The following is a 16,454-nucleotide window of genomic DNA, read 5'->3' as shown; positions in this document are numbered from 1 at the left end:
TGTCGGCTCTTATGCCCGCCAGACACCCCTGTTCTTTCGCTTACAAGGGAATAACTGTGCGGCTAGTTTGGGTCATGCACATGTATGCACACTTGTCGATTCAAGAGGAACTTGATTTTGCAAACAAGAACGCTTGCGATGTGTGCTGTTGACGATACGCACGGCTTGGGAGTGTGAATAAGAGGAGGGGCAGGTGGCGGACTTGGCACACGGATTTGCCTGCCGCCGTCCTGCAACGAAGTTTCTGCTAATATCAGACAGCGTTGTGGTGCCAAGCAAGCTCACGATATGTACGGCATGTTGATCCTAAACAACGTCAAAAGGAGCACACCAAAGGAGGAGCATGGATGGCCGCAGTCGCCATGCCGCACTCGGATCCGTGATAAATAAAGGTGTGGACCTGAAAATGGGCCGAAAAGCGGTTTAGATAAGCAGACCACGGCAACTGGCATGCCATACTTGCATATCCAGACCGGATTTTCTATGGAAACGATGTGCCATGCAGAATAAACAGGAATGCAGCTGGCATTTTTCCACACCTTTCAATGCACACGCTTCACCCGGCCTGATTTCTAGAAACCGCCGAAACGGGCCGTTGTTCGCCTGCTCCTTCAAGGGACAGAAGCCAGCCGGGTAATTGACAGTGATTGCTGGATTGTGTAAATCTGTCGCTTACTCTACATAACGATGGGTGGCAGCTGTTGTGTCTCGGGTACGATACACTTATATAGACAGCCTCCTACAACTGTCTGGAATACGCTCGCTCTCCAAGCACCTTTCCACGGCGTATATTGAACATACGAAATATACTATATGAAAGAAGGAGGAATCGCCAGGTGAAAAGGGCGGGTGCCCGTCTAAGTAGTGGCGCCAGCCGCCTGGGATAGTATGGAATGGCAGTTGTGGCCTAAGGGTCTTGATCCATGGATTCCTGAAGTCATGTGGATTTGGAACCAAACATATATTTAAACAGCCATGTCCATCTGAATCTTGCCGTAGGGCTTGTAGCCAACCAGCTCCAAGTCTTCGATAGTGAAGTCTTCGATCCGCTCTGGCGTCCTCTTGATCTTCAGCTTCGGGAACTCCCTCGGCACCCGCTCGATCTGGGTTTCCAACGCCTTGACATGGTTCTTGTAAATATGCGTGTCGCCCATGCAATGCACGAACCACCCGGGCTTCAGTCCAGTGACCTGCGCAATCAACCGGGTCAGCAAAGCATAGGAGGCAATATTGAACGGCACGCCCAAGCCGACATCGCATGAACGCTGGTACATCTGGCAGGACAGCGCAGCATCCGGGGAACCCGGCTTGGAGACAAAAAACTGCGCAAACATATGGCACGGCGGCAACGCCATCTTGCCCATATCCTTGGGATTCCACGCGCTCAGAATGATCCGTCGGTCGGTTGGATTCTCCTTGATCGCTCGGATCACCTCCGCCAACTTGATCGACACCTTGACCAGAGTAGTCGGCGTCGGCGTCAGTGTATTCGGCGCCAAAATGCCGCCACTGGTAGCCGTACACCGGACCCAGGTCGCCGGTGCGCCGGTCGGTTAAGCCACGCGCATCCAGGAATTCTCGGCTGCCGTTACCGTCCCAGATGTGCACGCCCTGGGCGCTCAGCGTTTGTGCGTCGGTGCTGCCCCGGATAAACCACAGGAGCTCTTCTACTACGCCGCGCCAGAACACGCGCTTGGTTGTTAGAAGAGGGAAGGTGTCGTCGCTGAGGATGGAAGCGCAGTTGTGGTGGAGCAAACAACGCGATCGTGCCGGTGCCGGTGCGGTCGCTGCGGTCCTCACCGTGGGTGAGGATGTCTTTGATCAAGTCCAGATACTGCTGCTCTTCGGCGTTTGGTGAGACAAATTCAGGCATTTGTGGTTGAAAAGAAAAAAGTATTAGGAATAGCGACCAGTTGCAAGGAAAGCCAAAAAGTGACTTTGCGCTTTTCTTTCATGCTGCAGACTGAACGCGAAAAAAACGCGCTTTACGCAGGCCAAACGGGCGATCAGGTAATTTAATAAAGGAAGCGGAGTCAGCACCTCAGAAAATGCTGCCCAGGACCTCCAGGTATATGGCCAGGCCGGCATTGCGCTGCAGATGGCTGCAGAACTCGTCGTACTCCAGGCACGTCGGGTCTGCAGGCATAGCCTCTGCAAAGATATCGTCAATCATCAGGCGGAATGGCGTCCTGGCTCAGGGCCTCCATCACCGGCATATCGTACTCCTCGTCAAGCTCATCCATCGACGCATGAGTCGACGTGGCAGCCCTCTGCATGCCCTGGAGCGGCTCGCGCATCTGCAGGCGCGGCTGGACAGTGCTGGATTCGGGCAGCGGTGGCTGCTGGACGGGAGCAGCGGTACTGGACACAGTGCTTGGGCCAGTCGGGTGGACAGGCGGGCGCGGGGTGCTCAGCGAGGCCACGGTGCCGATGGTAGCTGAGGTGGTGGCAGCGAAGGAGACAGAGCTGGAGCTACTACCGTTGTGATCGTCGGGCTCGCGGCCCGAGTCAATGCGGGCACTGGCGCGACTGCTGGTCCGGCTTGTGTTGCGCGGTTCGGCGGTGTTCTCAGACTCGCTGGGTTCGCGTGTGCGTACCGGTAGCATGGCGACGCGGCGCGCAGCAGACGACTCGCGCATGGCCATGACTTCGGCACGCAGAGCCGAGACTTCCTTGTCTAGCGCTGAGGGCGAGTCGGCGGGGAATGGGGGCGGTGAAGGCAGCCTGAGATGGGCTGGCCCGGCAGCAGCTTGGCGGGCTCCTCGAAGGATATCATCCTCCATTGTGTGCACCATGTTGCGCGTCAGGTCGCGGTTTGTGTCAGCAAACGCCTCGAGCATGATTCGAAGGTCGTCGCGACTGATTTTGCCAGTCACCGTCAACGTCATAGGCACGGAATACGTGCGGGGTCTTCTCGGCCAATGTACCCTTGTTATACACGGAGAAGCTGCGTGCCAGCTCAGGGAACGTCAACACGCCGTCGCAGTCCGCGTCGAAGTAGGCGAAGAGCCGCGCGGCCAGCACGGACCGCGAGCCACCGAACTGGCCCAGGACATGTGAAGAAGGTGTCGCGTGTGATGACCTCACGGCCGTCCTCGGCAATGCTGGCCAGTACGCAGAACTCGCAGTACAGGCTGGCCAGGTCGACCGGGTGCAGGTGCGTGGAAGCCTCAAGTGGCTCGCTGATGTCGCGCGGCAGCTCACGCGGCTCCAAGTCGCCCGGGTAGAACCGCCGCTACCAAAGGCGTGCGTGGATTCATCAACGACGGCACAGGCACAGCGATTTTCAGCAGTACGTGATGGCGATGGACGTCGTGGGCTTCACATGCCTCGCACAGGTCGTAGTCGGCACATTGCGCACACTTGTATCGGGACGCCGCGGATCGGTACCTCGCTACAGTTATTGCACGTCATACCGCGGTGCACCACGCCAGCCCTCCGCGACTGGTCCTCAGAGATCGCACACAGTAGCGCCAGCAGCCGCATCTCCTTGTCCGCCCCTGTCTCTTCTTCTGACTCCGAGTCGCTATCCATGTGCTGCCGGCTCGCCTGCGATGCACGGCTCGACAATGCCGTCGGCTCGCTCACATCATTAATGTCAGATACTGTAGGCTGCGGTGGGTCAGCTGTGAGCTGTGTTGCTGAGGATGTGCCGTTGAGCGAGCCAGTCGTTTGTCGGCGCGGCCGCCGAATCGTACCGGTACGTCGCAATGTGGTGTTATGCCGGCCAACGGCTGCCGCGGCTGCTGCTGCTTCGCTGCCAAGAGACATAAATTCGCTGTTGGTCGACGATTGCCGCCGTGTCCGACGCCGGCCTGTGGGTGGTGGTGTATTTTCTTCTTGACGCTGCTGACGCATGGCCGAGTATACCCAGAGCCCTGCAACGCCTGCCAGGAGCCCCAGCGTTACCATGCTTAGCCGCGGCTGCAGCGACGGGTCCTGCTGACATTGTATGCGTATGCTGATTGAGAAACAGCGAAACAAATGCAAGAAATAAAAACGAAAAGGTGAAAAGCGAAGAGTGGCAGGAAGAAAACCGCCGCACGGTTTTTTTATTTTTTGGAATCTGCATGATTGCCTTATACCATCCAGGATTACAAGGGCCACAGGTCCCGTGTCCCAGGTCCGTACGAGTGGGTAGAAATGATTGCAAAAAATAGCTGCATTGGGTGCAGTACGAATAGCTAGGGTTGCCAGCGTTGAAGTCCATCGACATGGTTGGCTGGCGAGCACCTGAGTCAGTATAAAAGCCCTGCTATTTAAAATATCCACAGTCCATGAGTGTCTGTCTGCCGGCGCATTTCTGATCGGGTGAAGGGCACTGCCTGATAATGCTTCTCACTACACATAGCCCTCTTCCTTATTGGAATCCGACCGCTAACACGCTCCTGTACCGCCATGAACGAGGCTAAACACTGAAAATTGGCCGAGAAGCCAATGTAATGATGCTAGTTACCCATCTATCCACTGCCTTGTGCTTCGCTGGGGTTGCTGGCTGATGGCAAGCTTGTCAAGGAGTGAGGGATCTGAGGCGGCTGCTGCCGAAACATTCAATTTAAAGAGAATGTAATTAAACAATCAGGAAAATCAAAATGCCGATGCGGCTCAGAGAGTGGATAGCCCATCACTACGCTGGTCTCTCGGCCAATTTTCATTCATTCTACATATATGTTATTGCATTCAATACACAACGTCGAGAAAGACCACACAGGACGATAAACTGATTGGTAGTCCGGAATTCCGCTCACTGAGCATAGATCTACATTTTACTAGGTCAGGTATGAAACCACATGGTTACTCATGGCCTTCATATAATGTGTTGAATAGCGTACCCAAGTTAAACTAGTAACTGCAATGCCGTAGCCCTGGTTAGCAACTTTTTGTCAGATACTGAATATACATGTGTGATTTGAAATAGTATGTATAGCCATTGTTCTTAATTAGGTAATTCAGGCAGGCTTGTGAGGTCGCCTCCAAACATGTTTCTCTATAAATTGCAACAAGCTATCCAACCCTGGATACATGGCGTTCAGAGTGTGAACAGCCACCATTTAGACAGATAGCTGAAGTCACAGCCACCACGTTAAACAATGCACTGTCTCACTTTATATATTCGCCAGTTGCTTTGAATAAGACTACGCCTCATGGATTGGTTCTCACCAGAAAACTCGCCCACACCCTATATCCTCTGATGTTTCCTATAGAAGTGCTGGAAGCAGGGCTTCTAGCAAAAAACATTTCAACTTTTCGTTATCCAGTCTTACAGCTCTTACTCCCTTTACCTATGGACCACTTCGTAAACAGCATCATATCGCAAAAGTATATCTGCAGACGACTTCGATATGCTAATCTCGTATATAACAGTGCCAATGCTCTTCTTCTACGCCAATGACGCTAGCGATGAGGACTTCATGCCAGGCGACAAGCTCGAGGAGGGGTTCTATCGGACCCTTTCCCTCTGTCCCTGGTTTGCTGGTGATCTTCAAGCAGACACGAGGCGGTGGAATGGAGGTGATTGTCGACAAGGACTAACCTAAATATGCCTGCATACCGTGAGTCGCAGTCTTTGGTGCACTTCAGCAAGATACAGTCTGTTGGGTTCAACCCTACGACATGGCCCAGTGACCTGGTTCCTGTCGAGCAGGCCCCATACCTTGACAGCGCTACTAGGAAGGTCAAACTGTTGCGTGTTCACGTCGTGCGACTAAAAGACAACAGCGGGATGGCTATTTCGATTAGCTTCAACCATGGTATTGCTGATGGTACCACTATTATGACACTCCTCAACCGCTGGGCGGATGAGACACGTGCACTAATAGCTGGCGTACCTGTGGCGGAAGCAACCTTCTGCTTTGGTGCCGATATCATCAGCAAGCATTTACCGAGCGAGCGCGCACCCCTCAACGAAACAACCAGCAAGGTGCTTTCAGCAAAATCCCGCGTGGCAGATTTCATAATGTGGCTCTCGCCTAGCACGCGCAGGAAGGCTGGCGAGCTATTTGACCAGTCCTGCTTCACCGCGCGGGCATCTATTCCGGATTTCGCGTGCCAAGATTGATGGGCTTCGCAGTCAAGTACTCGAGCACTTGCCACACGGGACACGTCTGTCCACTAACGACATCATTTCTGCAGTTTTGCACAGGGGTCCACGAACAGGCTGTGACAATGACAAGTCGGGGTTGGGTGGCAAAACTAGCCGATTGGATTAATGGAGCTGCAGGCGAACACTGGACTTTGGTCGTTGTTGACTATCGCCGACATCTTGGTATGGCAGAGTTGAACTACATGGGCAATCCGATATTCGGCGAATTTGTTCTCACCCCACTGCACCAGGCACATCAGCCTATTACTGCTAAGACTATTGCTGTGGTTGCTAGCCAAATTCGGTCACAGATATCGGCGCTTACCATGCCGCTGCATTGGACAAGCCTACGATATAACTGATTCCGGTGAGACACATGCGATTAATTCCCTTGCCATTGCAATGAACTACAAGGTTGTGACAACAACGACAAATATTGCTTCTACCAAGATGTACGCTGCGGACTTTGGCCAATGGCGTGCAGGTGTTTTCAACAATACATCCTGACTTCGGCACAGGTGTATTTATTATTCTCCCTTCGCCACCCCCGAGCAAAGATATTCTTGTCAATATCTGTGACACGCCTTCGGTAATGGACGGCGTCTTGAAGAACGAGTTCTGGCGCGACTTTGCTGAACTAGTCTATTAATATATGAGCACCTCCATTGCTTTCTACTGGTATGCGACATGACGTCAGTGATTCTATGACTACTTGGGTAGTTTGTATTCTCAGATGAACAGCCCTAGGATAAACGGTGGAAACCGGTGCACTTGCAGCTTCATCGGCTGTTGATGAGGACTGCTGGCAACAAGCACCAGCGATCCTTCCATTGAAGATTGCTGGGGAAAAGCAAGCGAAGGCGTTGTGGCATAAGAAATTCCGCAGCATGAGCACCACAGGGCTACTACACCAAGTATAAACGCGTCCTGCTCCTACAGCCAGACTTCAGATTCTTTGTTCTAGCAATTTCCCGTTATTCAACTTTTACCTCTCCTTATCTATTGCCAATGGCCCAGGTTCCCATTTTCAAGCTTGCTCTAATCGGTGATGGCGGCTGTGGGAAGACCACCCTCATTAGGCGTCTTATCTCTGAGGAATTCGAGAGGAAACACGTCGCTACCACCGGTGTCGAGGTCCACCCCTTGAAGTTCACCACCAACAAGGGTGAGATCATTTTCAACACTTGGGATACTCCTGGTCAAGGGAGGTTCAGCGGACCTGTGCGACAGTTGCTACACCGAGAGCCAGTGTGCTATTATCATGTTCGACATCACATCGCGTATCACCTATAATAGCGCGTCCAAGTGGTACCACGATCTTGTCCGTGTCTGCGGGAACATCCCCATTGTTCTGTGCGGTAACAAGGTCGATATCAAGGAGCGGAAGGTTAAGGCCAAGACCATCGCCTTCCACAGGAAGAACCTACAGTACTACGATGTCTCGGCCAAGTTCAAGCGTAATATTGAAAAGGTCCTTCCTGTGGCTTGCTCGAAGGCTCCTCAACGACGACAGCCTGGAGTTCGTCCAGGCCCCAGCCCTGGCTCTGCCTGAGACTCAGATTGACACCAGCCTGTTGCAGGCATATCAGTGCAGATATTGCTGCAGCAGGCAGCTCTGCCTCTTCCTGAAGAAGACGAGGACCTCTGAACCACCTACACACTCCTGCCTTAGCCTCGCTTTTGCTAGAGCAGTACCTATGTTTGGACAAGAAGTCTGATACCAGCATTGCCAGTGTTACCTACAAGCGATATTAAACCCCAAAGTCGCCTTGGAACTAAACGGCGCGGGCTCAAACTTGCAACGGAAGTTCCAGCGGGCATGAATCTCGGAATGCCGCAGGACCTGCTATGCATAAAGCCAAGACGCCCGGCTCTATGATGTAGCTGAAACCGGCGATGCAAGCAGCCCAGCCCGCCTGATCAGAGATATTAGATCTGGCTCTTGCATAATCGAACAAGGATATTGCTGGCCGGTAAAAAGGAGGCGGTAATGCCCGTGGCCGACGCTCCTTCCCTATCTTAGAGGGGAAAGCGCCAACGACCCTCTGTGAACAGCGATGAAAACGGGTATTTACTTACTAATAGCCCCAAACCAAGGAGTCTAAGGGAAGAGATCTCTTGGGAAAAAAAAAAAGAAGCAGTATGTGCAACCGCGGATGTCAGTAAGCAATGGCGGACGATTGGACCGCAATTCCGACTGGTTCCGAGCATCACACGGGAACAAGAGTCGATTGCAGCGTGTGGCCCGCACTTGCGCCTCGCGCACAGCCCTCCCCAACGGCACAAGGCGATACGGAAATAAAGCCCATTTCTGGGGCGCTATACACGGTCCATCAAGACAGTGGTTGAGGGTGAAGTATATTAGCAAAAGCCAGTCCGTTGTTTTTGCAAGTCACTCCTCATCTTCTTATCATCATCACCCACCTGCCATAGACAACACCTACTATTCCCATTCCCCTCACATACAAATTCATAGAAATGTCTTCCCCGACCAAGCACCAGACCCGCCGCGAGCAGATGGAGGCGCTCGAACCAGGCCATCATGAGCGACAGTCTGATCGCACTGGGAGCGACGGCAGTCACGGACGGTTGGCCTGAGCTTCCTGGGTCCTCAAATACTCGAGGTGGTACCGCAGCACACCGATTTCAGCCAAGACGGCCATGATCCTGGGGCCCTCCATCGGCGCATTCTACATTCGCGGCGAGCACGTGGGCACTGAGTTCCGGCGGCAGCTGTACGCACACACACTGGAGGAGGAGGACGAGCGCGACCAGCCTTCTGCAGCAGAAGATGGAGCTGCAGCGGCGCGCCAGCTTCAGCCAGTCGGCCATTCAGTTTGTCACCGAGCACAGGTGGTCGATGCTCGGATATACGTGGCTGGCTGGCATCTCGGGGTCAATCTACCATCTGTATAGGCAGAAGGGCATGACGTGGACGCAGAAGGTCGTCCAGGCGCGTATGTACGCGCAGCTCATCACCATTGTTGGCATTCTCTCCACAGCCGCTGTCGCCTCGCTCGGCGACAAAAAGGAAGACGGCTACCAAGCAGCCCATCAGCGCTGCGCCTGCAGGCTGCCCTGGCCGAAGACACAAAGGTGTCGCTGCCAGCAGAGGCTGTCATTGCCCCTGCCACTGTGTCCAAGTAAACAAAAATTTTCGATTTCCGCTTACACTGTTTAATTAAGAAAATCTTCCACTAGAAGCTCATGAACTCAGTGACCGCATCGCCAGCACGGAACAGAGCCGTCGGCGGCTGCACGGCCAGCGCCGGAGCCTTCTTCGGCGTGCGAGCGGTGTCGCTCTCAAAGAAGGTCGAGTATGTGTGGTCCAGAAAGTCCTCCAGCAGGAACGTCGGCTTGTGGAACGGCTCGTTGAAAATGCGTGCCAGCGTGGCGATGTTCGGGTAGTAGTGGGTCTGCAGCGTAGCCATCTCCCACAGCGAGCTCTGCAGCGCATTGCACTTGGCTGGGTCGCGCTCCAGCGCATCGTATGGATCATCCTGCCATTGCTGCCTCCTCGCCGGTCGCCTCGTCGTAGCCCGGCATGCGGTGAATCAGCACCATGCACGCCGGGTGGGCCTTGAGCAGATTGTAAACCACCGGAATGGCCACCACCACGCCCGATGGCGGCGCCGACAGTGCCAGGCGCGTGATCCGCTTGATGAATGCAGCGATCAGATACGCCGGCAGATGCGACGATCCCAGGAACACCTCCAAAAGCCGGAAGAACCGCGCCCGGTACCGCACGTGGAACAGACTGCGGTCCACCAGCGCATACAGCTTCTCGTAGAACAGCGGGTAGTTCAGGTTGTGCTCGCCAATCAGCGTGTACAGCCCGTTCAGCGCCAGCAGGCTCACCGGGCCTCCGGCATCGTATGCGCTGGTCAAAAAGTCCATCAGCCGCCGCGGCTCCGCCATATACGGGATGATGCGCTTGTGCAGCCGCAGCAGAATCTGCTTGTACATGCCCACGTCCAGCCGCTGCCGCATCAGCCCTAGCCACGCCTCGGTGAACGCCTTCTGGTGCTGCTGCGCATTGCCCACCGCCAGCTGCTGCCGGTCCGCTTCCGCTGGCGGATCCACCCAGAACGACCCGTACTCGCTGCTGTCCTTGTGCGGCACCGACCGGATCGCCGTCATCACTGCAAACACATTCCGCACCACCGCATCATCGCCCGCCACCTCCTCAGCCAGCATCCGCGCCACCCCGCGGTAGAAATACAGCCGCACGTCATCGTACGAGTCAATGTACGCGTCCACCAGCGTACGCACCAGATGGTCACTAGGCGACTCGCTCGCCAGCACTGTCTGCAGCACCGCCTGCAGCATCTCGTTCGGGAAGTCGTAGCCGCCCGCCAGCCGGCCCAGATTCGCTCCCTCGTGCTGCATCAGCTGCATCAGAATCTTCACCGCCATCACCTGCATCGCCGCGTCGCTATGCTCCAGCTGCGTCTTCAGCAAGCCCCACGTAGTCGTTGTAGTTGTCGCGCAGCCAGTCTGCCACCTGCGCAGCCGCCAGACTCCGCCAGCTTCTTCGAGTCCTTGGTGCGGTTCATTAGCCCCTTGCTCAGCAGCCCTGAGAAGATCCGGCCCAGCGCGTTGATCGCCACAAACGACGCCTCCACGCTCGCGCCCTTGGCCACCTTAAGGATCTCCAGTACGTCGTTCAGGTTTTGCTGCTTGCCGAGCACGTTCGCCTCCCACTTGCGCACCTGCTCGATCAGCTCCTTGTCCTCCTTCTACACAGACGCACTCCTTTTTGATCCACTGTTAGTACTGATGCACTGCAATCCGCCTAATCCCCTCCACCTCTGCCTTGCTAAATCCCCCCTCCACGATCCCTACCTTGCTCTCCGAGCGTTTCCGCTTCAACGACATTGTGCTGCTCTAATGTATGTGGAGTCTGTAAATAAGGTATAGAGTTGGAAACGAAATGCAGACGCAAAAGCAGAGCAAGGTAAAAAATATCGGACGGACACTCGCACCAAAATTATTTTTTACTTGATTTCAGGGCCTGAGTGATCACCGCTAAATTAACCCCCTCTGGCCACTGTCTCCACCACAACCCATCCATCCTCGTTCACCGCCGAGAATCCTGTCGTACCCGAGAATCTCGTTTATCCGCCACTTGGTTTCTGTCCACTTCTGGAAGAAACTGAAACGGACCAAATGCACCATTTAGTGCCACCATACTTAGGAAAGTACCATATAGCACCCGCATATCTCATCCTAGGAGTGCTGGCACGGGCCTGATTCGCGTTCGCTGCTGGTGCCCTCGCAGAAGCAGTGGTACAGCCTGCCCCCAGTATCAATACTAGCGTCATGCCTCCAAGCTGCATTCAATAGCCTAAACGTACTCAGATTCATTTCTACCTCCACCTGCAGGCCAAGCACGAATTTTCAGCTCCCTGCAAGCACCTATATTTGTGGAGAATCTACACTGCCTCATCCATCCGCCAGCTGCACATTATAGAAATGCAGCACTCGCAGTTTCCGGCTCAGGATTCCGCAGCATGCCCGCTGTCTGCCACATGATCGCTCCTAGCAATTCCAGTTGTATATCCGTGGTGCGTTGCCCAAGGTGGAGGGCGGGCCGGACAACATCCTCCATTGACCTGGATAAGGAATGCCAGGAGGTCTTTATGCACATTCCCTATATTGCCCGGGGTTACCGGTCTGTATTCACTATGTCCCGCACTAGCTCTGTGATTGCCTGACTGCCAGCCTCAATATGGACTACACGGGGCGTTTGCTTGTTGCAGCGAAACAGCCCATTTTTGGGAAGTAGATAGTTTGGTGTGCACACCTAGCGAATCCAGGCCAGGGGACGGCGCCCCCTGGGGCTTTCCAGTGGCATGTCCTGAAAACCGCCGATTCCAATTGCATCATCGCCATGGGTGTAGTTCGCAAGCTCCCTTAGGTGTGAGGTGGAGCGCTACCAATGTGATGGCTGGGTATGTCAGCTGCGTCCCATCTTCGCTTTTCAGAATATCAAAGAACGACCCTTAGGTCTCGGAAGCATGCTCTGATCTCTTTCCAGTGTATGCCTATGCTGTCTAATATTCCTGGACTCTGCTTTCTGATGCGCCTAAACCATCGCCATTCAGGCGTTTCAGCACCACTTTCAACGGAATTATTCTGCTTGCATGCTCAAATAGATTATATACATTTACATAATGTTCAAGATATATTCCTATATATAGGGAGCAAATAGTCTAGTGACCGTTGCAGCCCGGAATAGGCCCGTCCGGTGCATACTCATCAAAGGCTCTGGATCATACACGAGCAGTTGCTCTGGCATGCACACTGTCGGCAAAACCAAAGCACCCTCTTGCCGCATGTTCCAGATCATCTTGGATGGTACGCGGTCTGGCAATCGTATTGTCCACTACCTACATACTAGCCATATGAGAGTCAGCCCATGTGGGAGTGTATCGGCCACCTTCAGCGAAGCAGTCTTAGGCGTTGACATGCTGGTACGAAGATGCAGTGTGCTGAAATGTGCACTGGAAGTGTTTTTGTCGGATGATCCGTTTGCGGGAATAGATGAGCAGGGGTGCGACATGCGCGAGTGTTTTATGTCATAGCGATCACTCGGCCAGCTTGACGAGGATACAGTATGGCCAATTTGATGTTGAGTGTTAAGAAGTAAGCATGAGGAGTAGGAGGGAGTATTTTGTTGTGTTGATATGTCCGTCGCCGGGAAGCAGCGTTCCTTGGGACTTCTTTTATACTCGGCAAGGACCTGGGGTTGCAGCACCAGAGTTCCAGGGTTAGGGAGGAACTGCCACAGTGCCCTTCCGGCCGGTGATGTCCTGCCATTTTGTAATTGTTTCTGAGCCGAAATCAGGAGCTGCAGACTTCACACAATGCCAGCTTTTTCCTAACCAGGCCGGTTATATATGCAAGCGCATACCGCGTGGGCGGGATCTGCCATTGTTGTGAGACTCGGTCCCCAACACCAGTTACTGCCCATCTCAGCGCTCTTCAAACATATGCTCTTTGATCTGGTAAGCCGACAATGGTGCGGTGTGTCTCCAATACTGATACAAGAGCACCAAACACTGGTGTAGTTGTTTTTTGCTGTCCACACCTGTCATCGTTGAATGGAATACAAACCAACCTATGACCAGATGGGGTTGCGGCTCGGAGTGTTTTTGAGTGCGTTTCTGTACCGACTAGGTAGCTGCAGAAACAGAGTGCATCTATTCAGTGTCCCTCGTCAGCATCCTATCGGTTGGGAAGACTTGTGAAGAGCGTGCTAATGGAAGGGACGACTCATCTGAAAGTCCAGGCCTAGCAACTGTAGTGTCTGTAAAATACAGTTAAGGAAGGTGCAGAGATGCAGGAGGACCATATCAGGCTATCACCATGTCGAAGATAAATTGGGAGCGCTGGGATGCTGTGCTAAACGGCTTACAAACATAATACTATGCCATTTACACCATGAAGTTCGGCAATATCCTATGAAGTCAACAGTAAGAGAAATCAGCTTGCAATCACTGACTGGAATTACTTTATCACCGGTACTGATAGCAGGTACACCGCCATACCGCTCCAGGGAAAGATCAGCTATGTACGGATTGGAGACAATAAATCTGCTCTGACTAACATTGTTCCCACATGGCTGCAACCACTGTATGAAACAATAAAATTGTCTTTGCAAAGTCCTTCGATCGCCACCAATGCCATCATGCGGGCCATGCTTCAGCGTGCAGCTTGTGTGGAGCCTCCTTGTAATTCCGGTGCTCATTCCAATTGACGGAATAAGACCGTTCAATTTCCTCACTGAGACTTGGACCAAGATGTCCATCAGACCATTTTTAATTGGAGGAGCTGAAAGCACATCGAACATATTCCCTGCCCTCCAACCTTACTTTCATTTCTGAACTGAATCAAAAGACGTGAACAGTCCATAAAACCGTGCAGATCTCTATTGGCACAATAGGCATATATGCAATTAGGGGAATATGTACTCTGGTTTATTGGCCTTTGCAAATGCGTTTCTGAAGCTTAATAGACTGATATACATGCAATCAATTGACGCAATTACAGTTTTACAAAGATCTCTCGTATATTGCAAGGATAATAGCATCAGCCTCTGCCCATATAAAAGGCAGGCAGCTCCCAGGGACTTGTTGGACTCACCAAATACCTACAGTCCTCTAATACCTAGCCAGCTTCAATATATAACAAATGAACACCTACTCGACTATCCTCGCAATTGCCGTCGTTGCTTTCGCTTCAGCCAACGCACAGGTCTTTTGGATTCACTAAGGATATACAACTATGCTAGCTGAGCGTTCTTAGAAAGTCCCTGTATTTAAAATAATAGCCTATTTTAGTCATATTCCAGCTTTTTTGCTGTAACCACCATGTGTTCAGTGTTGTAATTATACCATAGCTTTCCAACATTCTCATTGGCACTGCGCAAACATAAGCCTTTCCAAGGGACCTGATACCAGCCGAATCGGGTACGGATATCGATTGGGAACTCGTGGCTAAATTTGTCGGTGCTACCGAATTGGAGTGCTTGCGGTGCAACATGTTATGACGAAGGGAAGCAGCCATTGGACGTACGATCACCAAAAATTTATATAGGATCTTCCTAACCGGATGCGCGACTATATCAACAAGCACTGTCCACAGAAGCTGAAGTCCGAACTTCGCCTGCGGTATCTAATCACTTGTGGATTGTACAAGTGGGCTGTGTTGATATGTATCAACTCGCCCACCACCTGTTCCGATGAGCTGATAAGTTACAGGCAAACGCAATAGAAATGAAGAGCCAGAGATTTAGCTACTGGGACATTGCGCGGTACATACCGCCTTTGCTGACAAATAAATGGACCGATGTAGAAGTTTTTCAGTCTATGGCGACGCAACGCAACGCAGTCGCAGCTACATCGAGACAATAAAAGAAGAATGTTTGGGCAGCGGTGAATGGGCTTGCTGGGATAATTTCATGTGGAGATGTGCCAACTACAACCAAACTCGCGTATCCTGACGTCCCTACAGCACCATTCTATAGCACTATCCATTGCTATGTCGATACTCACAAGTTTTACCGGGACAAGCTCAAGAGACAAGATAAGCGCTGATCTTGTGTACCAGATGGAGACTAATGGGGTGTTTGCAGGCAGAAATTGCAGGCAAGCTTGATGTCTCAGCGAAAATGATCCAAGGCTTCTTTTTGCTAAAAAGCAGGACAGGTAGTTTCTCGAGTTGGCGAGCCAGAGAGAAAACCAACGAGCTGACTAAGTATGCATCTTCATCTCAAGGTCGGACTAATTGGGAACGTTGTGCAGTGATCCTTGGACCAAAAAGTCCACGGCAATGCTTCAAGAAGTGGCATGATGGATGGGAGAAAAACTATACACGAGCACGTTGAACAGCAAGTAAATTAGGTACTTTTGGTTTGCATTTCCTATGCCTGGTCTAGTAGCGAATACGTCTACGTATAGTGAGCGGAACTCTGGGTTGCCAATTGTTTTCTCCTTCGAGTGACCTTTCTCTACGCTATGTTTTGAACGCAAGTATCGGGTTGGAATGATGTGAAATGGAGGTATCTCTACTTACACGACAGGCGGTAGTTGATATGCAGTTTTGCGCTTCATTCCTCACTTGAAATGCTCTTGAAGCAGCAATGAATCTAGAAAAAGCATCTCCATAATGGGCATAGGAAAGGCACTATACTATGTTGCACAGGGCTGCGAATCGCTTGCGATACATGACTGCATGTATAGCAAGTAACCATGCGTGCGCTGGTGATGTGACTACATTTGCTATATTGCCAAAAATAGAGAGAAGCGGATAAAAGACATTGCGGCTAGGCAGAGTCGGGCGATGACAGGTTTACAATCTTGTGATCAGTGCCGTTCTGCTTGCTGTTCAGGTAGTTCTGATACTCCACAGACTTGATGGCACGGACGCGGGCGATCTAAAGGAAAGAGGTGGTGTTAGCGACATGTATACAACCACCATCCATTTATCGCACCAGCTATGTGCTTACCTCCTTGAAGTGGTGCAGGCACTCCAGATAGTCGTCACGAGCGGGCACGCAGTCGGCGTGGCCCTTCTCCTTGCTGCTGAAATAGCACTGCTGGAAGTCCTCCCAGAAGGGGAAGCAGCGGTTTGTGCCTACGAGATAAGAGAGGCATGTAGCCATTGTCAGCACTGGAGCCTCTCCGTGTCACTGAATGGTGTGCCCATTCATGAAAACCGCCTCTCCAGCTGCAGCTGGCTATCCCAGGCGCATTGTCCTCGGCTGAATTCACGGCCGCCTGTGTCTGCTCAATTGAAAAACTCACCCCTGTAGCCAAGTCCGGACGCCATTTTTAGAAATGTGTGTGATTTGGTCTGTGTTGTAAAA

At 52.4% G+C, this 16,454-nt stretch overlaps 8 protein-coding genes across 8 annotated transcripts; 3 read left to right on the top strand and 5 right to left on the bottom strand.

The window, feature by feature from the left end:
• Nucleotides 1–965: 965 nt before the first annotated feature.
• Nucleotides 966–1,873, bottom strand: DL89DRAFT_289396 (thymidylate synthase; the record flags this gene model as incomplete). Its single annotated transcript, XM_040889954.1, has 3 exons — nt 966–1,415; nt 1,453–1,723; nt 1,761–1,873. The coding sequence occupies 3 exons, from the start codon at nt 1,871–1,873 to the stop codon at nt 966–968; spliced, it is 834 nt and encodes a 277-aa protein (XP_040746866.1).
• Nucleotides 1,874–2,165: 292 nt separating this feature from the next.
• On the bottom strand, nt 2,166–2,888 carry DL89DRAFT_253599 (uncharacterized protein; the record flags this gene model as incomplete). Its single annotated transcript, XM_040885197.1, has 1 exon — nt 2,166–2,888. The coding sequence occupies one exon, from the start codon at nt 2,886–2,888 to the stop codon at nt 2,166–2,168; it is 723 nt and encodes a 240-aa protein (XP_040746865.1).
• A 217-nt stretch (nt 2,889–3,105) lies between these two features.
• DL89DRAFT_1863 (uncharacterized protein) lies at nt 3,106–4,026 on the bottom strand. Its single transcript, XM_040883961.1, has one exon. It carries the CDS (start codon nt 3,910–3,912, stop codon nt 3,322–3,324), a length of 591 nt encoding a protein of 196 aa, XP_040746864.1. The 5' UTR covers nt 3,913–4,026; the 3' UTR covers nt 3,106–3,321.
• A 1,204-nt stretch (nt 4,027–5,230) lies between these two features.
• Nucleotides 5,231–6,742, top strand: DL89DRAFT_263682 (uncharacterized protein). The gene is made up of 6 exons (XM_040885938.1): nt 5,231–5,500; nt 5,527–5,958; nt 5,987–6,102; nt 6,143–6,369; nt 6,455–6,560; nt 6,601–6,742. The coding sequence occupies exons 1-6, from the start codon at nt 5,370–5,372 to the stop codon at nt 6,729–6,731; spliced, it is 1,143 nt and encodes a 380-aa protein (XP_040746863.1). The 5' UTR covers nt 5,231–5,369; the 3' UTR covers nt 6,732–6,742.
• Nucleotides 6,743–7,054: 312 nt separating this feature from the next.
• Nucleotides 7,055–7,800, top strand: DL89DRAFT_263681 (ras-related nuclear protein; the record flags this gene model as incomplete). Its single annotated transcript, XM_040885937.1, has 3 exons — nt 7,055–7,290; nt 7,313–7,531; nt 7,554–7,800. Exons 1-3 carry the CDS (start codon nt 7,091–7,093, stop codon nt 7,798–7,800), a joined length of 666 nt encoding a protein of 221 aa, XP_040746862.1. The 5' UTR covers nt 7,055–7,090.
• A 287-nt stretch (nt 7,801–8,087) lies between these two features.
• DL89DRAFT_1806 (uncharacterized protein) lies at nt 8,088–8,780 on the top strand. Its single transcript, XM_040883888.1, has one exon. It carries the CDS (start codon nt 8,239–8,241, stop codon nt 8,626–8,628), a length of 390 nt encoding a protein of 129 aa, XP_040746861.1. The 5' UTR covers nt 8,088–8,238; the 3' UTR covers nt 8,629–8,780.
• A 499-nt stretch (nt 8,781–9,279) lies between these two features.
• On the bottom strand, nt 9,280–10,960 carry DL89DRAFT_319408 (CBF-domain-containing protein; the record flags this gene model as incomplete). The annotated part of the gene is made up of 4 exons (XM_040891128.1): nt 9,280–9,598; nt 9,651–10,517; nt 10,604–10,821; nt 10,928–10,960. 4 exons carry the CDS (start codon nt 10,958–10,960, stop codon nt 9,280–9,282), a joined length of 1,437 nt encoding a protein of 478 aa, XP_040746860.1.
• A 4,951-nt stretch (nt 10,961–15,911) lies between these two features.
• DL89DRAFT_319407 (uncharacterized protein) lies at nt 15,912–16,417 on the bottom strand (the record flags this gene model as incomplete). Its single annotated transcript, XM_040891127.1, has 3 exons — nt 15,912–16,022; nt 16,095–16,222; nt 16,393–16,417. The coding sequence occupies 3 exons, from the start codon at nt 16,415–16,417 to the stop codon at nt 15,912–15,914; spliced, it is 264 nt and encodes an 87-aa protein (XP_040746859.1).
• Between the last annotated feature and the right edge of the window lie 37 nt (nt 16,418–16,454).

This window comes from Linderina pennispora (assembly GCF_002104995.1).
Source record: "Linderina pennispora strain ATCC 12442 chromosome Unknown DL89scaffold_1, whole genome shotgun sequence".
Classification (NCBI taxonomy): domain Eukaryota; kingdom Fungi; phylum Kickxellomycota; class Kickxellomycetes; order Kickxellales; family Kickxellaceae; genus Linderina; species Linderina pennispora.
Note: the sequence above shows the minus strand (reverse complement) of the source record. Positions and strands in the feature narration are given on the sequence as shown.

Bases quoted from the DNA above. Each gene is read 5' to 3' on its own strand.
- DL89DRAFT_1863 (XM_040883961.1), bottom strand. From the start codon at position 3,912: ATGGTAACGCTGGGGCTCCTGGCAGGCGTTGCAGGGCTCTGGGTATAC.
- DL89DRAFT_263682 (XM_040885938.1), top strand. From the start codon at position 5,370: ATGCTCTTCTTCTACGCCAATGACGCTAGCGATGAGGACTTCATGCCA. The intron at 5,959-5,986 runs GTGGCTCTCGCC...ACGCGCAGGAAG, and splicing joins CGCGTGGCAGATTTCATAAT to GCTGGCGAGCTATTTGACCA. The intron at 6,561-6,600 runs GTGCAGGTGTTT...ACTTCGGCACAG, and splicing joins TGCGGACTTTGGCCAATGGC to GTGTATTTATTATTCTCCCT.
- DL89DRAFT_1806 (XM_040883888.1), top strand. From the start codon at position 8,239: ATGTCAGTAAGCAATGGCGGACGATTGGACCGCAATTCCGACTGGTTC.